The 23,507-nt window shown below is 44.0% G+C and overlaps 1 protein-coding gene across 4 annotated transcripts in view; it reads right to left on the bottom strand.

Annotated features, from left to right (window-relative positions):
- The window catches only part of SH3BGR (SH3 domain binding glutamate rich protein), a 204,896-nt gene that overhangs the window by 11,652 nt on the left and 169,737 nt on the right, over positions 1 to 23,507 (bottom strand). For 2 of the 4 annotated variants that reach the window (XM_069202578.1, XM_069202582.1), the window contains exons 6-8: positions 16,677 to 16,703; positions 6,365 to 6,394; positions 2,983 to 3,040 (exon numbers count right to left, since the gene is read on the bottom strand). In XM_069202578.1, coding sequence (XP_069058679.1) covers positions 3,017 to 3,040; positions 6,365 to 6,394; positions 16,677 to 16,703 — 81 coding nt within the window. In that variant the 3' untranslated portion in view covers positions 2,983 to 3,016. The remainder of the gene's footprint in view (positions 1 to 2,982; positions 3,041 to 6,364; positions 6,395 to 16,676; positions 16,704 to 23,507) is intronic. The other 2 variants (XM_069202579.1, XM_069202581.1) reach the window with 2 other exon arrangements.

Below are 23,507 nucleotides of genomic sequence, written 5' to 3'. Positions count from 1 at the left end.
GGCAAACTTGAAAAGGCTGAAAGATAACTTTTAACTGTTGCTACAGCAAGGCATTTTTGGGCTAAAGACAGACAAAACAACAGGATGCCAGACAACTTTGTATTCAAGAGTTGGATGTTTTGAAGGGAACATCAGCCAATAAAAATTTGTCCCCGTGTCCTACATACACCGTTTTGGATGGCTGCTAAGATGACCCCAACCACCTTGGGAGGGAGATCAAAAGCCATCAATGGTCACCGATCAATCTACCAGTTGTGCAGTCTTGGGATGCAGGACCCACCCCTTTTTCTCCAACAGGTGGTCCTCCGGAAGCACCAGTCTGATCAGAGGATAAATGCTCATGGGCAGAAGTTCCTAGTACTACACTCTTCTCACCCAGTCCGGAGCTGCTAGGATGACTTGGGCCTGGTCTTTTTTTAATCTTTCAGGACTCTGGGCAAGAGAAGCAGTGGCAGAAAAGCAGAAAGGAGTCCAGAACCGCAGTTGAAACAGAAGACATTTCTTGAGGGAGTACTGCCTTGTGAACTCCAACGTGCAAAATCTTCAACACTTCACATTGTCTGCAATGGCAAATAGACAAATACAGGGTTTTTCTCATCTCTGGAAAATGCCCTGTGCCACCTCTGAGTGTAACTACCATTCATTATCTGCTAGGCAGTGGCAGCTGAGTTTGTCTGCCATGGTGTTTAAAAATTCCACCAGGTGATGGGCGATCATGGAAATGTCCTGAGTGTTCGTCCACTTCAAGAGACGTACAGCCTCCTGACACAAGACCCACCCCACCCAATTTTTCGCAACACCACATGCGGTTGTGCCGTCTGTGAGAACCTACACCTGTTCCCCTTTGATGGTCAAGAGGAACACCTTCAACACCAAGAAAATCCATTGCAACTCCAGTAGGTTGATGTGAAGGTGAATCTCCACCAGAGACCAGAGTCCTCTGATCTTCACCTCTCCCAGGTGTCCCCCATTCCAACAAATACATCTGTCACAACTGTTACCACGGGTAGGGGAAAGAGAGGGATCTGCCACTGGTCCATTTGCAGTTGAGTAGCCATCATTGCAGGTCATTCGCAGTCCCTTCCAACACCTGGAAGGACTTCCCCTTAATGCTGACCCCGCTGAGACTTCAGATCCCACTGCAGAGCCCACATGTGCCACCTGGTGTGGTCCACAAACAGGATGCAAGTGGCCAAGAGGCCTCAGAGCTGTTCTCGCTGAGAACCGATCAAGAGCTGAAACATGGAGATCATAGCCTGAATGTCCTGGGCTCATTAAAGTGGAGGAGGATGGCTCCAATGAAGAGGCGCCATTGTGAAGGAGTCAGCTATGACTTTGGCGCACTGACTGAAAAGCCCAGTGATGTCAGCAGGTTGTTTTGAGGTGACTTACGACTGGTTGAGGCAAGCCCGCCTTCAGAAGTCAGTATTCATGGTATGGTGAGACTGGTATTCCCATCCTTAGCAGATGAACTGCACCCACCACCATCACCCTTGTTAACACCTGAGGTGCAATGGTTGAGCTAAAGGGGAGCATGGAATACTGAAAGTGCTCTTTGCTTACTTGGAACCCTAGATAGCATTTAGGGAACCGCAGGACAGGGATGTGAAAATGAACATCGTTCCACCATCCAGCCTTCTGGATCCAGGGCAGGAAGAACATGAACCAATGTGAGCATTTTGAAGTTGCCCTCACAGAGAAAGAAGTTCAAAGATCAATGATAGCACAGAGGCCTCCCTCCTTATCTGTCACCAAGATATAACCAGAGTAACAGCCGATTCCGATCTCATATGGCGGAACCCTTTCTATGGCCCCCTTGGCCAATAGATAGAAGGCAATGCAGTCTCCCACAAGGTTTTCTGGCAGCTGCTGGAGGGATGGCTGGGGCTTGGGTAGTAATTTGGGCCTGGACTCTGTCAGTTTAGTCCCTGACCTCAACCAGAAAAGGGTTGGGAGGTCTGTTGATGCTGAGGCACTAAAGGGCGCTGCCTTTGCTGATATCCCCTGCCGAAGTCTGGAAAGGGGTGAGTCAGTTGTGGAAACTGCTGGACAGGCAGAGCTAGGCCTGAAGAGGGAGAAGTGGCTTTGCTCTCTTTAAATCATTCTACGGCTGAGTCTGCCTTTTCCCTTAACAGCCTAGAGAAATTAAAGGGAATGTTCATTAAGAATTGTTGTACTTTAGAAGATAAGCTTGTAGAGTGGATCCAGGCGTGGTGCCAAAGCATCACACTGGTCCTACATCACTACACAGGCAGGCAGTCATGAACAAGCCTGAGCGAATGCTCCCCTGGTCTACTACAGCACCTAATATAATAGTTGAATCTTTATATTTACCGGGGTGAGAGTGAGAGATGTTTTGCTACTAGAAGTCAATGCTATTTTCCTCAATTTTTAACTATCATGTGTTCTATTTCTTAGGCCTCTCATTAATGATAGGAAATGAGTGATGGACCATGGATGGCTACTATCGAACACATCCCAGATCTTTATTCTGTTTTGTATTATGAGATTGTTCTTGTTCGTTGAGTAATTACGTCATGTTCCTATTCTACCCCTGCAAATTGTCCTTGAGCCACTATACCTAGTGAGAAGATAATTGTGTTCTGTGTTCCAATCGCTAACAACAAAGAATACAAATTTCTTCCCATCACTTTCCCTTGTATCAGTTTTAGTAACTCTTCATTGCTAAATCAATTTTCTAATTATTTCTAAATTACTTAATATTGCCTTTCCGTGCTTCACGTTGCTAAATGTTTTTCTTTACTCTAACAAATGTGTGAAAGAGAAAGAGTGAACCAAAAACTGAGCAGGCAGGAACCATGATTGAAGTTGGTGGCAATGGAAGTTTTGTTACTTATGTTTGTAGGCTCTGTAACAGTACAGCCGACCAGGCTCGACATTTTTACTGGTCAAATCAAATGCTACATTTCGTTTCATTATATCCTGCGCTGCAAAAAAATCCGTATGTGTATCAAACATTACCTTTCAGGAAACAATGACATGGTAAGGAGCCAGTTTATGAATCATCCTCGTCTCCTTCCTGCAGGATTGTGGACAGAAATCAAATAAAGAAAACAGAGAACGGGGTTAGACAGATTCAAAGCATAAAAGCAACAAGAAACAAGAATGGTCATCGAATAGACGTTTACACCGAAGAGGCTACGCAGCTGTTTCGTTGAAACACACGCCGTCTGTGTAACCTTTTCTTTTCTGCAGATATCATGCTCTCTTCTCTAGCAAAGAAGAGTTCTGGCGTCGGCTTTTTTAAATAAAAATAAACATTCTCAATGTAATCACATTTTTCAGTACAGTTCTACTTGGCAAGAAAAAATATTACGTTCAATCAAAAAATAATGAAAATATATCCATATAACTCGAAATTGGCCATGCTCAATATTACAGGAAGGTGTGTCTCATTAATTTGTTACTCTATTGCAACAACCGCCCACTCTCTACAACCTTGTAACCCTGAGCTCAGAATGTGATGGATGGTCATTTACCACCAGGAGTACAGGCTAGAAGGTGAGGTAATCATGAACAAATCTCTCTCGGACGTCAAGGAGATGAAACAGGCCATTAGGACTCTTCAAATAGATCTCCCCACGTCACGTCTTCTGGTCCTTCACACCTTTACACTGGTCTCAGGTAATCCTACTACACCCCTTCCAAAATGACATCAGCAATATCACAGTCCAATTCTGGTAAACGTTTGGCTCTTATCCTCTGAGTGCTACCAATACTACCCAAGTGGTACTGGGCCCTAGGGATGGTGCCTGAAATGCATCGGGCAGGACCCCATGCACTAACAGCCCTACCAGGCTTCAATTAGCAAGTAGTATCATACATCAGTGGGGGAGGAGTGGCAAGAGTGGGCAGTGATGCCTTGTATGCAGAGTTACGTAATTTATGTTTATTAATGGTGTTTCCGTAACATGGCTAAGGATCAGGGCCGGACTGGAAACCAAAATCAGTCCTGACAAAAATGTTCAAACCAGCCCCACACTGTAGGATGCAATTAGAATGGGACCATGTGGGAATAGCTGGGTCATGGCAGCATATCGTACAAATGAAAGCAGCCCTGTATCAGGGACATAGACACACGGGCAATGAAGTGTATTGCAAATAAGACAGTAAATAATAACAAACAGCTCAGTGGCATGAAGTGGGAATCTAAAAGACAAGGGGTCACTTGCAAATAATGTGAACAGTCAGTTATTTGTTGAGATGAATGGGAGACAGATGGGCCAACAGGACTTGCTTGAGAAGGTTGGATGCTTATTATAGTTCTTATGGTACCAAATTGCAAAGCCTTGGTCAAGGACAGGAGAAGGCTTCTTTCAGGGTTTTAGTTACAGATGTGATTTGCTTCTGGTGTCTTGTGAACCTCTAGGGAGGTTATGAGTATCCTTCAGGTGGGAGGGGAGTCGTCGGTGGAAAGCCTTGAACTATGTTATGCCAAAAACACTGAAGATGATTCTAGCATCAAGAGGTCACCAGGGGAAGTCCTTCAGGATGAAGTTAACGTAAAATGATTCAACTATGAATGTGCAGCCAATACAAGAAATAGTTTCCAGGTTGAAGGGTGACATGTTAGCTATTCTTGCTAGGATTTTCTCAGGTTAAACCTTAGGATGAACACTTGATCAAATGTGAGACTTGAGATGGGGCACTATGTTAGGTGTCTGTTAATCATAAATTTTAAAGTAGAAGACTGCAAGAAGTCGCAATCAGAGGCAGGAGAAGGCTTGCCTCCAGGTTCATGTTGGAATAGTGGCTTGCCTCTGGTGCTAAGAGAACCTTCTTCAAAGTTACATTTATTCTTCAGGTACCAGGGGCAGCTTAAGTGGAGCACCTTCAAGCTGTTCATAGGATTTGAAGAAAGCCCAAAGAAACTAGTGGATGACATACAAAATGAGGATATTTGGATCTCATATAACCACAAGTAAGCAGGCAACTAACTCAAGTACTGATTTCCCTACTCTATGGAATAACACCTTAACTTAAACACCTGATCGGATGTCTGGTGCTGGGACTTGGTTTTAGCCTCTTGGAAAAGTGAAGTTGGTGAAGTTGGAATAAAGAGGCTTTGAGAGACTTGAGTTGGACCATTATGTCATTGCTGAATCCTAGAAATTATCCTTTGCAATTCAAATGGGAAGATGCCCGCTAGAGAAAGGGTTTCAAACCAGGTTTGGACAGGTGGAGGCAAGTCTTTGGAGTGCAGAAGAAGACATCCTATTACGTCTTGATTTAGTTTGAATAAGAAGGAGCTCACTAAATTCAACAACTTTTTAAAGATAGGTTTCCCTGTTTGCAAAGCCAGATAGATTAGACACTTTTAGGTTGCAGCTGAGTGTCATCTCCCTATGGAGGGATTGCCACAGTGTCTCATTGTACTGCTTCTTCCAGAGGTTCCATGTAAACGTTGATCAAATAGAGTCAGCAGTCAGTAGACTGAAGCCTGAGCCCCCCCCCAACCTCCCTCCTCCCACCACCACCATCAACACCGGAAGGGAAATAGAAGGAGATAAGAAAGATCACAGCTTCACATATTTTGATTGATAGTTGAAGAATGAGAAAAACAAGTACATGAAGACCATCCTCAAAACACAATAGCAATAAGTACCTCATGATGAATGGTATCGAACAGGGCAAAGAGGATGAACAAGTGTGTGAGGCTGGCCTCATCATCGCTATAAACATGCATGTGGTCATCCAGTATAGTAAAACAATTTGAGAATAGATCTCAGAGCATCTTGTTTCACTTGGTATCTAAATACAAAGGTAATAAAGCACCTACTGCTTGAGGTAAATTTATAAATGCATCTATGCAAGATTCAGTGCCAAACTCAAAATGGGTGTCAAAGAGTCAGAAGTACAATTGCAAACATCCATGATGATGTTGTAATAGGAAGTGCATCTTAAGAAGTCATGGCAAACATGGCACCGAAGATGATAGCATTCAGAAAATCAGTTATTCCTTTACAGTATCACAACCAATTTAGAGTACAAAAGAAAGACACTATAGAATGTACATAGTGCACAACACATATTGAATCTAAATTAACTAAAATGTCAATTCTACTCCTTTGATGCAAACATCCAACAGAGATTCCCCCGCTTGTAAGGTGCTATATATGAACAGGTCACTGGTCTTAAAGTAGAGAGGGGCATACACCAATTTCTAAGATAGAGGGGCATACACCAGTTTCTAAAATCGAGAGAGGCATACACCAGTTTCTAAAATAGAGAGGGGAATACACCAATTTCTAACATAGAGAGGGGCATACACCAGTTTCTAAAATAAGGATGTTATAATATTCCAGTCTTCACAATACATATTTGAGCATCCCGATGCTATTACCTGCTCTTCGTCCTCCTCCTCTGCCTCCTCCTTTGTAAATAAATGTAAAAAGTAGTTAGCAGCGGCAGCACAAGGCCAGGTATAAACCCAACATATGGATGGCAATGGAGGAACCCTAATAACATATTTGGTTACAAATAAAAAGTTAAGATGGTAATATGGAAGGAGTTAGGTGTGGTTAGCATCGAAGTAGACATGAATGAGATATTAGTGTGGCACCCTAGGGCAACATATTTATTTGCTTATGTTCCTACCATGAAGAATGATAACTGGTCTCAGACTGTACTATTAAAAGACTGACCAAGTTATTTCTTCTTTAAGGAATCATAGGAGACATACTTTAAATTGAAGTATGTTTAACATTGGTCCTCCAGAGGCACAACTGTGCCAGGGCTTCAGGATAATCACTGGTAAAGTAAATGATTTTAAGTAGATTCATAACATGTCAATGTATCACTTGTGGATATTTTAAAATCTTACTTGGCTCTAGTCCTCAAGGTCTGTGATTGGTCAGCACCTGACATAGCAGATGTAGAAAGGGTGTACGTAGATAGGGCGATAAAATACTCAACTTGGCCATGTCTTCTTTGGACATAGATACATTTTTCTTTTATCACTGGTCACTTTATTTATGGGTTTGGTTTGCTGAACTGCTAACTTCGGGTTCTTAGTACAGTTATTTAAAATTATTGTACTTTCTCATTGTTTAATTTTTTGAAGTCACAGAGGGTCATTGCTCAACATTTAATAAATGGAGGTTCTTACCTACATCTGACAGATATTTGATTTTCCTAAGAGACATTTATTTTTAAGACACAGATCACTGACTTAACATAGAACTGCCATAGGCATGTTCGGTGCACAACAGGCAAGAGTCACCTACCTTTGTAGATCACAGTCCAACCACCCACCTGAGGTTTGGCCTATCAGTTTGCTGGAGGTTTGCTCCATCTACACCCAGTGGATCTAATCTAAGATCAGGGTAACAAACTGAAAGTACATCAGAGAACCCTCTGGCAACAGTGGCACTAGATAACATCCATAGAGGAGGCCTAAAGTTACGCTGGGAGTTGGGAAAGGGCAATCAGGTACTTGCTATGCTGCTGGGTTTTGTTAAACATTGTTGGCCATTAGTATTGTTTTGCCCTACCGTGTTCTAGGATGGTTGTGGGTGCTACAGCAGGCAAGTTTAGAGATCCCATCAGTAACAGGGGTCTAGGTCATCTTGTGACAAAATGTTCTTGAAACTGTGTGCTGGTTGGTCTGGGGGTGGGTAATGTTGTTACGTCAGTGAGATGTGACTGCAATTTTGATGTCAGAGGTCTGCTGGAGGACATTACCAATTACGTATGCATCTATTAGGTAGAATAAGAAGTTCTTTGCCTTGTAATTACAGGTAGTTTAGGTCAAGAGTGACTTGCTGTGTGAAGTATGTCCTTGTGATAAGAGTTGTTGAGAGCAATAATATAGCCCACCGTTGGGCCCCTTCGCTGAGATGCTGGATATATGTGGGACACTGTAGCTCACCTGTACTGTTGGAATGCAATTGAAAACTACTAGATTTCACAGTGACTGTGTGTGCACATTATGTTGCCAAATTCTGCAGGGATAAAATTTATTCAGTTTAACTAATGGATGTCCTACTTTTATATGCATACTGTATTTGTTGTGTTTGGTAGGACTGATTTGATAATTTCTGATTCATTTCATGTAAAAACTAAAACAGCATTTTTTTCAATAAATATGACCTGAATGACATCGACTGCAGTCCACAAAATTAACCTTGGGTTACCGAAGAGATGCTCCAAGCGTATGCATGAGTTTGCTCGTATATACATAGGGTGTGGTTGGATGCAGTGATGTACACCTTTTGGCACTGGGATAAACTCAGAACGTGCTTATCGTGCCTATTGTGCCAAATCCCAGGATAGACACAACAATGGCTGTGCCACCTACTGGGTCAAGACCGCACTACATTAAACTACAAACAAATACATTAATAGAAATAGATAAAATACACTTTGTACTTCATATTAGCCAAAAGCATTATCACAAAGAATAGAAAATGTATTTTGGAGCATAAGCACCCACTATGGCTCAATGACATGTGGACCTGGGTGTTGACCGAGCTGACAAATCGGAAAGTGACACCATTGGGGCTGGGAGACGTTGACAGATACCGTCCCTGGATTCAATTAATTCAAAAGAAGGCGTGGTATGTAGGTACAGTGACTTGTGGGTCTGATCCAGGAATGAATGTCTAGTACATCCAATCTAAAAGACAATGTGGTGAATACAGAAGAGGGAGTCCTGGACTGTTGTGAGTGGGGTCCTATATGAAGGTTGCTGCAAAATGTTGCTCGTGCAGCCAACATGCACAGACTACAATACGTACACCTTGCAATGGTTAATACAGAAACAGAAAAGTAGAAAACAAGGTTGTTGATGAAGAGCTTAATAGAAGCTTTTCTTGAACAATGAGATACTAAAACTGTCTCTCTTCTAGATGTTCCTGCACCCTCAGGGGATGAGGAGCCAATTATTATTTACATGCTGCAACAATGAGTCCCACTGAACACGCATCGTTGTATTGCCCTTAATACTATTAGATTCGTCCCATTGTGCCTAGGAATGCAAGAACTACTAATGCCATTATAACTCTATTTTTGTAGGAAACCAGATTGTTAAACTATGGTGTAGGCGGGCTGAAGTTTTGATGTAAGCTGGGCCTAAAGTGCCACCAACTCAAAACACTTCAGTTCCTCATAAATAAACAGATGTCCCTCAGTAATCCCTTTAATATGTTGGCATAGACAGCAAGCCCTTCCTAAGAGACAACTGGATGTGGTATATGAACAGCAACAGCAAAATAGCATTGCAGGTAAGAATTTAGCAAGTTAAAATTCTCAAACCACTTTAGTTACTGAAAATATACTTTAATAAGTAAAATGACAGCTAAATATAGAAAATCAGATAAAGCAATCACTAATTATAAAAGATTTTTTTTTAAACTGCCAGTAAATGGGATACAGCTGACATAGGAACTTTCAGAAGCCGACTAGCTAAGAATACAGACTATGGTTCTCCCCGACCAAGCTTTATACAGTTAGGAATGCGGAATTCCTATAGCCAGATGCCCAGGCCATATTGTTTGGGGTCAAGGACTACAGGTTTTGAAGTATATCTTGTCCTTGGGGAAAGTAGGCCGAACCGATTGCAGCACGAACCCTTTGCCTCCCAGTTTACCATACCGTATGGATCAGGGAAGTGCAATGTCTGCAGTTAAGGTAATATTTGTGTTCTTATGTAATGCTGTTTGAGCTTGTATTTACGATTCATCAATTCAAAGCCTTTGTTATTAGGGTGAACTTTCTAAGTAAATGCTGTAAACCTCGAATTGCACGAGATTCCAGTATAAAAATGTATACACACATTTGCAAAGTCTAACAATATGCAGCTATGCATAATGCTCCTATAATGCTCTCTGATTAGATGAAAATATTTCCATAATCTTGAAAGTAAGATTGATAATTCCTTGCTTTCAAAAGAAATTGTTCACAAAAAATGCAACTACGAAAAAAAATGCTTTGCTAAACTACTGTGAAATCTTAGGTACCATTTCTTGGAAACATCATTGTTGATGCATGCTAGTCCTTCCAAAAAATATTCATAATGGAAAAATCAAAGTAACAAGTTTTAACAAGTTTCAACAGGATTATGGGAAACATGAAAATAAACATGCATTGGCAAAACCAAAAAGTTTGATACTGGTGGTCAGCCTTTTGGTTTTTCCTATGCGTATCTTGTTTTGACATGGTTTCAACTTTATAGCAGTGGGAGTTGTCAGGCTACCACCATTATAACAAGCATTGGCAAAAAGAGAAATATTTTTTGTTCACAAAAGACACACATTGCTACAACGTTCCTGATACTGAATAAAAATGCTTTGTGTGCCGATATGCTCCTTGTGAAAGGGCAGAATGTTGTCACTCACAGTGAAGCCAATCTAAAATAGAAGTTTAATACAAACAAAAGGGCTTGGTTAATGCCAGACCTAATTAGGGGCCCAATTCTTAAAGAAAGTTACAAAAGTGCACCCATGCTATATGTTCTTGCATTAGTGCAGATTTACAGCTTTCATGAATTCAACAGAATTTACAGAAGTAGGCCAGGTAATCATACTCCTACAAAATATTTTAAACTGCCTGTTAGCATGAGGAAATACGCATCTGTAAATTTGCACATGCCAAAATCTGTTGAATGTTTACAAGTTCACTTTTTATCCAAATACTTTTTTCCCAATCCTGGTAGAAATTTTACTTCTGCCTTTGTCAGCAGTAAATTTCCAGCCTTTCTCAGTATGGGAAAAGATTAGGCAAGAGCTGGTAAAAAAAACCCTAAAACATGCATGTTAGTAGATTTGCCCAGACTTAAAAGGGCATTCCAACCCTGGAAACTATTAGCTACCGCTACTTTCAGCCCCAGTATGCAGATCTGCGGAATGGTGGCAAGATAAGGGAATTGCTAGTATTCAAACCCTACTATAGTATAAACCCCAGCATAATCAGTGAGGCTATTATCAGAGCTCTTATATCATGATAATGTATGGTATAATTTGTCACCGCACAACATAGCACCAAAGCAACAAGTGGATTTTTCTTTTTTACACAAATGAGTAAATATATGAAGCAACCTGTCCTGTGGACAAGTAGATATTTGACCAAATTCCACACCACTGGTCAGGGGTGGGACTTTTACATCCTCTAAGGCCATCCAGCCATGGAGAAAAGGCGTAAAAGATGGTTGGGATCATTCTAATTGAAAATTTTACTTTTGGGCTTTGACATTTTTCTGATGGTTGGAAATCTTCAGCGAGGCGTGGTTGGACAGGGTGCCTCAAGCTCGAACACCTCAGCCACCGAGTTCAGTTTTCTTCAGATATGCATGTTACTGTGCCTCTGTACATTTTCGAAGACCCAACGTTATTGAAACATTTGATAATCTTCAAAGGTTAAACTCAGGTGCAAAGGGTTCAGTTCCCTAGAAAAATCAAGCTAAAGTTCCTACACATCACAGTTTGATCCCATTCCTGTGGCATTCATGTGCCTTACTGCACAAATAATGTTGCAATGCCCCAACATGCAAAATATAGGCTCCTACTTTGAAGCATCTCTCTCTCTCTCTCTCTCTCTGTTTCTCTTACTCTCACTTTTTTCTCTGTCAACTCCTCCTGAAGTGAGCCCTCTCTTCTGCTACCAAAAGATCAAATCATATCTGGTAGGATGCTGCAGTAACATGAAGATCTTTGACAAAGAAGGTCTTGAAGTTGGCAAGGCTAAAAAGCAGCGAATATCTCTGAGCTACAGGAGGACCAGCTACACAGTAGGGAGTAAGTCTGTGGTCAAACGTTTAAGCAGAAATGTGACAACCTCACAATATTATTTTTGCAGGTGGGTCATACAAAATGTAATGTATGTATGTTGCTCTGTCATTATCTTAATATCAAAACCAGTAAGAATGTAATTTCAGTTATTACCTCAAAATAGCAATAATAAACATAGAAGTAAACTGTCACTATGAAATGTCTGCTAGTTCCCATCATTTGAATTTGCCCCCACACCCAAAGACTGGCATTTCTATTGGGAGTTTACTCCCTCCACCATGCAAACCGATCACACAATCATTTCTCAGTGAATGGCTTTGCATCATACTTGTCATCCAAAATCACCACACCTCAAGATATTCTTTCCACACTACTCACCACCCCACACCAGGAGCGGCTTAAGGCACTGTGAAGGGGAGGGGCAGCACGTGCTTGGGGGGTGGATTAATAAAAAAAAAAAGATTCTCGCCGCCACCACCGCACCGCTCCTCTGCTGCAGTTAAAGGCACAAGGTCCCAGCCTGCCAGCAGCATAAGAGCAGCATTTGGAATGGCCGGAGCACCCAACCAGGGCGCTCCGAGGCAGAGTGAAAGTCTCTGCCTGCTATCTCCAACCCAGCAACACAGTTACTTTTTTCACAACTTTCCACGGTAGAGCCAGGAAAAGAACTGACGTTTGTGTGTCCAATCTAGGGCCCTGAAAAGGAATCACCCTGACCCTAGCAAATGAGTCCGCAGAACGGGGAGGCACGGGTGGGAGTAAGGAATCTGCAGCTAGATATAGTCTCTACCAGATAATGTATTACTGAAGGTAAGTAACTTGTTCAGCTGATAAAATCTTCTAGCTGCAGATTCCTTACCATTGAATATATACCCAAGCCATATCCTCCCGGTGGTCGGTTGCAGACACGTTTTCTGAAGTCCTGCAGAACTGAACAGACGAAGGGCCTGTCCCTACGGACCCGACTGCCAGGCATTATTGTTTGCCAAACATGTGCAGAGACGCCCACGTTGCTGCCTGACAGATGACCAGGACCGGGACTCCATAAGCTAACGCCATGGTCGCAGTTTTTCCTCTGGTGGAATGGGCTCCTAAGCCCTCAGGAGACTGCTTTTTAACCAGAACATAGCAGATCTTTATACAGAGAATGACCTAGCACTAAATGGGTCACTTCTGTACTGCCAGACCTTTCTTTGCCCCAACATATCCCGCAAAGAGTTGGTTATCAACTCAGATCACATTTGTTCAGTCAAGGTAGAACTACAATGCTCTTTTTGGATCCAGAAGGTGGGGTTGCTCCTCTTCCTTAGAGGGATGCGGGGGAGCAAAGAAGGTGGGCAGCATGACCATCTGTCCCCAATTAAATGGGGTCACCATCTTTAGGAGAAAAGATGCACGGTGCGAAGCACCACTTTATCAGGAAACACTGAGATGTGGGGGCTTAGATGACAAGGCCTGCAGCTCACTCACCCCCAGAGTAGATGTTATGACAGATAGTCTTTAAGACTGCCCAGAGCAGAGCCCTGCTTTGCAAGTGACAGAATGAAAAGAAGAACATCAGAGAGAAAAGGAGAAAGAGGATCTAAAGACTTCTCTCTACAATATTTTACAAATATGTGCCAATGGCAGGTGTATACCGCTTTTGTCAAGGAACGCCTGGCTGCTAAAATAACATTACATACTTCAGAATGGAGGTTGAAGACTGTCAACTATTGACGCTCATTCTTCACTCATGAAGGCGCACAGTTGATGGGTTTAGGTGGAGAACCCTTCCCTTTTGCTGCAACAGAATATCTTCCCAAAGGGACACCCTGAATGAGGGATCAATGCTCATTTTCAGAAGCTCGGTATACCAGTCTCTCCATGTCCAATCCAGAGTGACAAGTATTACTAGAGCCAGGTCATTCTTGATCTTCTTGAGAATGCTGAGCAGGAGTGGTATGGGCGAAAAGGTGTGCAGCAGGCCTCGTCTCCACTCACGATGAAAAGTGTCAAAGAGCGTTTGCTGCCTTGGAAACTCCAACACGCAATACTGCTGACATTGCACATTCTCTTCAGAAGCAAACAGGTCTAACCAAAGCTCTTGCCACTGCTGAAAGAATCCTTGCTCCACCTCCAAGTGGAGACACCACTCATGATCTGCTAGGCATCGATGGCTGAGTTTGTCCACCCTGGCGTTCAGACAACCTGCCAGGTTTTGAACCACAAGAGTTATGCGCTGCTGTTCCAGCCGTGTCCAGAGGCGCAGGGCCTCTTGACAAAAGGTCCACGACATTACCCCGCCCTGCTTGTTGCAGTACAACATGGCAGTGTTGTTGTCCATGAACACCTGCACTAACCTTGCCTTGAAGGAGGGAACAAATGCTTTCAATGCTAGTCAGATCACATGGAGCTCCAGCAGATTGACAAGGATTTCCTCAGATTTCCACCTCTCCCAGATGGCCGCCCCATCTCAGAAGTGATGCGTGTGTCACTACTGTGAGGTCTGGTTGGGGAAGGGAAAGGAGTCTGCCTTTGACCCAATCTCGGTTCGTAATCCACCACTGCAAGTCTTTTGCAGTTCCCTCTGAGATCTGGACCATGTCAGAGAGATTTCCCTGATGTTACGCCCACTGGAACTTCAGATTCCAATGCAGAGCCCGCATATGCCACGTGGCATGATTTACCAGCAGGATGCAGGAGGCCATGAGACCTAGCAGCCTCTGAGCCAGTCTCACCAAAACCCAGGATAGAGTCCGTAATATCGGTATAATAACTTGAATATCCTGGACTCGCTGCTTAAGATGATAAGCCCGAAACGGCACTGTGTCCAGAACAGGTCCTATGAAAGACAGCATCTGAGAGGGAGTCAGGTGTGGCTTTGACACATTTATAGTGAGCACCAGCGAATGCATAAGGTTCGCCATAGTCTGAAGGTGGGAGAAGGCAGCCTGGGGTGAGCCCGCCTTCAACAGCCAGTCGTTGAGGTAGGTGAAGACTGAAACCCCTAACCTGCGCAGATGACCTGCGATCACCATCATCACCTTGGTGAACACCCGAGGGGCGCTGGTAAGGCCAAATGGAAGCATGGTGAACTGAAAGTGCTTGTGGCCTACCTTGAACAGCAGGTAACGTCTGTGGACAGGCAGGATGGGAATGTGAAAATAAGCATCCTATAAGTCCAGCGCTACCAACTACTCTTCTTGGTCTAGAGCAGACAAGACCTGAGCCAACATGAGCGTCTTGAACTTATCTTTCTTGAGGAAGAGATTGACAGTCCATAGGTCTAGAATAGGGCATAGACCCTTGTTCTTTTTGGGTATCAGAAAGTAGCAGGAATAACAACCACTGCCTATTTCTGATATCAGGCCTTTATCTATAGCTCCCTTGGCAAAGAGAGTCGTAACTTCCTCTTGGAGCAGAGACACATGATTCTCCGCCAGCCGTTTGAATATTGGTGGTACTGGGGGAGAAAAGAATTGGAAAGGCAGGGCATTGTCAATGCCTCCCTTAGCAATAGCTATTATAGAAAGTTGTGAAAAACGTATAGAACATTGTCAGAATCAGAATGTTGTTCGAAACATAAAGAATATTGTCAGAATCAAGATCAAGTGTTTATTAAGATGTGTAAAATCACAAACTAAAATATTATACAACATAATTGATTTTATGGACAACGAGCTAATGTTTTTTCTGTTAAAGTTAAACTACATCACACATGAGCCTGACCAATATCAGGCGAGTGAACTACAAGGCAATTATCTGGGGCCAAACAGTACTATAAAAGCCACTCCACCCATCCGTGCGTCGCTTGTTATTGAGCAACGTCGGCATCCAGAGATGGAGATTGTAAAAAATATTTATTTATGCGCATTTCTATCAATATTCTATAGTCTCTTCCTAGCTTTATAGTTTGCAAAAACATATATGGCATGCTTCACTAACTATACTCAATCACAGTGCTCTTTACTTTCAACACAAATTCTCACTGGTTTGTATTAATTACTCATCTACAGGTTTCTCCAAAGCATTTCTCTTTGAAGAGTGGATAAACAACTAAATTAATCAGACAATAAATAGATTAAAGAGTTTAACACAAAGCAGTTGTACATTTACAAGTGACTTACAAAAGGGTGAATGTGTCGTTTAAAGTTCAAAAACCTTAACTTTTACATTTGACACACAAACCCAGCCTGTACTGCTATCTTGCTGTTCTTAAACCAATATTGCAGGTTTTGTTCGAACGGTGAGTGGGAAAAGTTTTCTCTGTAACTTCATATTTTTTAATTCCATTTTAAGTAGCTTGCATCTTATGTTTGCACATTACAGCTGACTTACAAAAAAGATGCAAATGTAACTAAAGAACGGTTTCTATGAAGTTGGTAACGTTGTAGTTGACACAAACACACACATTAAAATACCAGCAAATCAAGTCAAAATAAAACTGGGGAATCTATGGCAAAATACGGGTTTGATACAATTAGTGAGCACTGAATAATAGTTCTACTTAAATGTGTCACTGTACAGTTAAAATAATAATACTGAAGTGCAGAGTAGCACTAGGAGTGGTTGGGTGTGCAGCATTGAATAGCCCAACTGTCATACAATGTGCAGTTCACCTCTGTGAATCGATTACTTGCAATTTTTGTGCTATTAGTGCTAAACATCCTCCTTATGTGGGTGATAAAACTACAGATGAACTTCATGTGAAAATATAAGGGCACATTAATTCACGTTAGTGTGCTACATGGGGTTAGTGGGTGAAGGTTTCAAATTCCAACTTACTAATGAGACACACATTGTATCTGACAGACATGCAATTCTGATAGGAAATTCAGTACACTCAAGAGATGAAGTCAAAGTAGTAAAATGAAGTAGATAATGAATGTTATGGAATGGAATGGCATGAAGAGTGATGATATGGCAAATCGTATACAGTTTGCCTTTTACCTCTGTCAGGGGATCTTCTTCTTCATCCTATGTAAAGTGGAAGAACAAAATGCACAGGGCGAAATTGTCAAAATGGATAAATGATGTCGAAGGGACAATGCCAACATGGGACAATTAGATTTCTCCTCAAAACTGTTTCTCCCAAGTTTCGCTTCTCAGTGGTTGGCATAAGCCTCATGAATTGACTGCTGCTAACACTAGTTAAAAACTGTTAGTGTCAAATACAAATTGGGCCAAGCAATGTAGAAATATATTGTATTTTGGTATGAACTGAATATTAGCTTTTGCAAAGGCAAAATATCTTGCTTTGAATGTGCAGGCAGAGGCTTATTGGGTTAGCCACTGCTTGCTTTCTTTGGCATATTTTATGGCCAAAAGCATTTCATAATGACCATTCGTGTGTGTGGACTCGTAGATAGCCATTATGGAATATTTCTGTCAGTGTAGCAAAACAGTAATGCAAGACTGCAGGCATGTGTAAGAAGGCAAGAGCAGGCTCCAGCTGCCATTTTGCAATTATTTTTCTTACAGTTTAATAAAAAAGAACATTTCAAGGTGGCTGCATGGGTGCCCTCAAACTTGCGCATGCACATGTTTCCATCTTGGAACAATTTTTTTTATTCTAACTGGCATCCATCTTAGAACTCTGGCATAGTAGATTAGCTGTGTGTACACTGCGAACTGAAACAGATCCTTGACTCTCCCCTTAAAATCGATCAATGCTCGTCTAAGATTGACAAGCGATGTCTGGAAATAAGTTATGTGTCTGTGTCTGTATTCCACGCTACGTCTAGCACTGGGAGAAAACGCTAAGGGGATTAAGCGAGTGGTAGTAAGGGGGTAAGCATTGAAGAAGCCAACAGCTTTGGCCCTGGCCAAGCATGCAACTTCTTTTGTTGTGTTTTTGAAAACATACGAAATATGAAAACAAACTGGCAAAAATATTTTTTTTAAACTATAAAAGCTTTCCAGGCCCAAGCGCCTTGACACTGAAGTGCACCCTTTTTATGGTTCAATTATTTTCATTGAAACGTTTAACCAGTACAGCAAAAGGCGTGCATATCCACTTAACATTTCCTCATGTACTTATCCTCCCCCAATATAGAATATGTTTCCACCCTACTGGTTTCACTTTTCCTAATCTTTATAAATGATAGCTCTAGAATGTGAAGAGTAGGCGTTTTAACTTGCTCAATCCCACCTACACTCGCCTGAGGAGCTTTGCAGCACAAACTAAGTAACCTTATATGAGTAGCTATTGCCATTTGTATGTTTGTTTGGTAGCCCCTCTCTCCCTGTCTTAAGTGAACAGTAAGCTGTCCTCTCCGGGCAGGATCTGCAGTGTTCCTAAAGATCTTGGCCATGTGAGTTAGCCAGCATCTCAAGATAGAAATCTTAGGAGACGTGAACTGGTCACTGTGAATTATCGGTCCATATCTACTCTCTCATGTGAGATTTTCCTAATCCACAACATCAGCCAGTTTATATCATCCAGTACTTTCGGAGGGTCTGACTTTTTCTGCCTTGTTGACAGTGTCTGCTTGGCCACTGGGGTCAACAGCATAGGCAGCTAAGGTACCCCTTTAGTCACCCCCAGGCCACTTGTGGTGTCCACCCCACCAGAATGCTTGACAGTTGATCAGGATAACACAACCCTGGAATCTGGCTTATGCTAATGAGTACGGTGACTCTAAAGTCTATATTCTGGACATTGTCATTGGATGTAAGTTAGTGTATTCTTGCCCCCACAGTCCCTCCAACAGGTATCCAGTCGCCTCGTATCAAATGATTGTAATTTAGCAGGGGTGTAATATCATCTGTATAGAATTTCAAGGGTGGTCTCATTTTCGCCTACACTCCGACCCCCCAAGCTCATACTTTTCCTAATATAGTCAGCCCTCATCTAAGAAGGAAACTGCCAGTCCTCTATCCCATCCTGCTTGAAAATGCATCTGGGGCAGATCTTCCGCTTCTCTAAGAATTTGTTAGATTTTCAACATGAGGTGGCTATCTGTTTCTGCTGATGGCATGAGTTTCCCAAACTGCAAGAGGCTTCTTGATGCCCCCAGCCTCACATGGTTATTCATGGGCTGGTGGCGTAGCTAAGTGTATCGAAGCTGATATTCCTCTCCTAGGCCAAAGTCTAATTTGATCAAATGTCTTGATCCTCACATAGCTGGGCAGATTCCCCAGCTTCTGGCATCTTTTTACCTCTTATGCCTAAAAGCCACCTTAGGCAGTCCCTGGCTGCAAGCTGAATTCCTAAATAGTAGGGGGAATGGATGCAGGTAGTATGTCAGTCTCTTAGTGTATTTCACCAGGTCCCAAACCTTAAGTGCATCTCCCATTGCCTTCTGTCACTGTCTGTATTCTTTCTCCCTAATCCATGGCAGCTCCCATAAGGAGTTTCCCATCAGCGCACCGCCCAGCATGGTTTTCAGTTTCCTCTCCTGACCACTGCCAAATGTAGGGTAACTGAGATACTGTGCAGTATGTGGGTAGATCAGGAACCCCCAGCCTTCCCCATTCAGTAGGCATTAGGGTCTATATGTATCCTACCCTTCTATATAATTGAAACTTGCTTTCTACAAGGGTTTTAGGTGTATCAGTGAGACTGGTATGGGGAGAAAATGGAACCGTAGCAGAGCCCTCTGCAACACCGTCATCTTCATCAATGCTACCCTACTCAACCACAATTATATACCAGCACTGCAACTCATCCTTCATTGAGTGTAGCAAGAGGAAAGTTTGCCAAAAATAAATCCCAAACGTGGAAGGTAATACCTATCTATGACTATCTGATCAACTTGGCTTTTCATTTGAATGGCACCCACTTTAACCAACTACGTAAGATGGTGGGGGCTGCACTGAGGTTAAATGCTTCCGGTTTTGCCAAGTTGCCCACCCTCAGTGCCAGGAAGGAAATAGCTAGGTCCATTACTAAAACTAGGAGATCCTCTAAAAAGATTGTTAGCTTAATCGACTTCGGGCCTAGCCCACCTCTGATCATCCGATTGTCATGGACATTCTGAGCCCACAGTTCACATGGTGAAGAGCATAGGGGACAGTGGATACACCTGCTTCATCTCCTAGCCAATCCGTATTACTCTGAAGACCTGACAATTCACCCGGACATTTGCAGTTCGTACTTGTACCTTGCCCAGATAATTTTCATTAATTTCACCCAAAAAGCCCCACAAAGCAGTGCTTCCGTAGGAACCCCCACTCCATCTATCCATAGAAGCACCATCCCTCTCGAGAAGTGGAGCTGCATGTATTAGGCAGGCTACCTTTTTGGTGTTGTCGCTGATTAGCCCACACTCCACAAAGCCTGGTTGGTCCGGGTCTATCAGCCGTGGCTATTTGCCAAAAACTCTAAAGATTTTCACGGACACATTGAGGACTAGTCTATACAACCCGTATCTCTCCCTGTAATTTTTTGGTTTCAATATAATAGAAATTTTGGCTTCTGGCATGGCTGGAGTTACTCTAGCTATGGAGGTAAATGAATTGATAAGCCTTGTCATCAGGTCCAGGATTTTCAGACAGTAAACTTAGTAAAAAGTCAGAATGAACCCATCTGTTCCTGGTGCTTTTGTGGTCGTATGGGTTAACTGCTTTTATTACTTTGTCATTTGCAATGGGGCAGTCCTGCTCAAGGGATAGTTTGATTAACCTAACTGTCTTTAGGTATTCTGTGATCTGGACTGGTGTGGGGTTGTCTCTTTCATATAGATTTTGGTAAATATGGAGAAATGTGTCTAAAATGTTAATCTCTTTCCTGATCAGGTACCCCCTTTGTCTAGAATCACTATGATGCAAATTTAGGTCTGCCTTGCCTTGAGGCATGATGCTAATAGCCTACCAGTTCTACTACCTAAAGCAAAATCTAGGCCAGACCTAAAATGTGTGATATTCTGGGAGATTAATGACAAACCGTGAGAGACGATAGATGACATTTGTGGGGACAAATAGATATTTAGTGTTAAAAAAAGTGATGTGAAACAAATAATATCGTAGATACTTCCCACCGAGAGGCAAGGAGTTCAGGCAGATTTCAGAAGAAGCCTGATGGGACTCAAGCCACCTCACCTCAGACTTAGGGAACGTTATGGCAAGACCTGCTGGTGTTCAGAAGAATGTTTTAAGAAGCATGTTGAAGTTATGGTTAACCAGGAGATGCCAGCCTGGACTCAGGGGAATCAATGGAAAGCTTTTGAAGTTTCAGGATTACCTATGGGAGGCCTGCTTAGATTGGCAGAAATTTTATGAAACATCCTTTGAGCTCAGGAAAAACTATAGAAAGCTCGATAACCCTTAAGGAAAATTTATGGGAAGCACATTGGGGCTCTGTGCCATCTGTGAAAAGCCTGCTGTTGATTGGCACAACCTACTAACCGTGTTGTAACTTAGGGAACGCTACAGGAAACCTGCACGGCTCAGAGTTGTATGAGAAGCCTACTGGTGATTTGCTGAACAAATTGGGAAACATGATGTGCCTTAAGGGGACATATGTGTGGGAGTGGCTTGGCAAGCCAACATGGCGGCCACATTTTAGCGGAGCTCCGCGGCTTGCCCCGAATCCGACCGTATTCTACCTGAACACGGCAGCTCAGATGACTCCGGGGACGTCGAGATGGAACTGCTGACCAGGGGCAGGAAGAGCCTGGTCAAAATCGGAGCAGCGAACCTCCATCACTGCACTTTGAATGGCGCGATTCGGCTACCGCAGGGCTGCGAGACTCCAAGATGGTGGGCGCCGCGTGAGGGCTTTGAGCTTCCTGAGCTCCTGAGCCCCATGATTCGGAGCAGGGGGGCAGGGTGCCTCCAGCATTGAGGACGCTGGCAAGCGGCGACAGACAAGGCCTGCGGGTCTGGGCAGCCACCAAAAGCGGCTCTGGAACTGGCACACTGTGCAAACGCGTGGCGCCACCTGGCCTTGCAATTGCGGGTGACGCATAGAGCGTGCCTGGGCCAGTGTGGCCCAAAGAGACTGTGTGGTGGGCCCCAGACACTAACCGGCGACCCCGGAACCAGCAGAGGGCAGGTGAGGGACAGACCTACGAGGGGAAGTGTGGAGAAAAGGGGGGCTGATTGCTGATAACCCGTCACCTACTGGAGGCATCATGGTGCAGGACGAAGACGGACTCAGTGGATGGTGCGTTGGCAGGGGCATGGAGGTGAAAGTTGGGATCAAGATCGCTTGAGGTCCGACTCGCTGTCCCTTTTTCCTCCTCCCCGCCGAGTGGAGACGGCGTGAGGGGTGGTGGTTCAACCCCTCCCCCACCCGGATGCAGGCTGGGCTGAGGCCGAGAGTGGTCAAGGTACGCAGCCAGCCCGCCTTTCCTCTCACTGTGGCTTTTTGGGGGGGTTGCTCGAGCTGCCATGGGCTGCAAGACACAGCAGCCGCCTGCGCAGGCCCAGACAATGGACCAGTATCCGCTCCCTGCTACGGCGGGGGTGGGGGGAGAAGAGGCTGGAGCTGCTGGCTCACCCCTGGAGTCGACAATACCTTGCCCGGACCTCAAAGCCATCCTTAATACGATCGAAGATTCACGTGTGGCCGTGGAGCATAAAGTAGACAAACTTAGAGAAGATCTCTTGCTGATCCGGCAGGACCTATAAGGCGTGACCGGTAGAGTGACAGAGGCGGACAAGCGTATCTCAATGGCAGAAGATGACCTGGCCCTCCTTAAGTGCCAGATTTCAACCCTCACATCGTCGATGGCAGATCTACAGGTGAGAGCGGAAGACACGGAGAACCCGGCTCGGCGGAACAATTTGAGGCTGGTGGGCCTGCCAGAGGCCTTAGATGCACCTGACCTGGCAGTGCCGCTTGAGGAGTGGTTCTGAGCCTGGATGCCAGCGGAAAAGTTGTCCACCAACTTTGTTATAGAGCGCGCACATCGCTCACTGGCGCCTCGGCCCCCATTTAGTGCACCACCCCCCCGGCCTGTCATTCTGCGGGTCCTGAACTTTAGGGACAGGGATGCAATCCTGCGGGAGGCCAGGACCCAGGCAGACTTACGGCACCAGAATTCTAAGGTCATGATTTTCCTGGACTACTCCAGGGCGGTGCAACTGAAGTGCAGGTCCTTTGAGGCAGTTAAAAAGAAACTTAGAATGCTGAACCTCTGCTATATACTACTTTTCCCTGCCGGCCTCAAAGTGATGTTTCAATCTACTACCTACTTTTTTGATACCCCGGAGCAGGCCTGGGACTGGGCGGCAGAGAGATGAGATCTGAGAGTGGCGACACGGGGAGGAGATGAGGGCCGGAGACAAAGAACCCTGGTGGGAGCCCCCTCCCGGTGCGTGTGCGGGGGAAGTGCACCCGCTCACGACAGGCATGGACAGCAGCCGAGGAGCAAGGGGGAGCACCAATGCTCACCCGGCCAACGATTTGCAGGAGGAACATGCTCTGGATATTGACTTGATAGCCACTTGTGCACTGTAGATGATCCCGAACTTCCAGGAGTGAACAAGAAGTTGCAGGGTGATCCCTTTGTATGGGACCTGGAGGGCAGTGCCTGGCAGCTGCTGGGGCACAGAGCCCGGTAGGGGTGGCGGCTCAGAAGATTGCCCCGCTTCAAATCATACTATTAACCAAGGTCAGGTGGCACATCCGTAATTAAGGCACCGCCAGAATGGAAGGACCGTCACACTTGACTGTTTTACTTGCTAGATAGCAATGTGTTGGGGTAGGGCGTCAGATGTTTCATGGGGCAAAGTGTGGGGTACGGGGCAATGGGGGGGGAAGGTTGGGTTGTTGATACAAGTTGTTCTTACTCTTGTTACACTAACGGTTTCCTTTTTAGGCTTGTTACATCT

This window comes from Pleurodeles waltl, chromosome 8 (genome assembly GCF_031143425.1).
Source record: "Pleurodeles waltl isolate 20211129_DDA chromosome 8, aPleWal1.hap1.20221129, whole genome shotgun sequence".
Lineage (NCBI taxonomy): Eukaryota > Metazoa > Chordata > Amphibia > Caudata > Salamandridae > Pleurodeles > Pleurodeles waltl.
The sequence above is the reverse complement of the archived record's forward strand: the minus strand, read 5'-3'. Positions and strand labels throughout refer to the sequence as shown.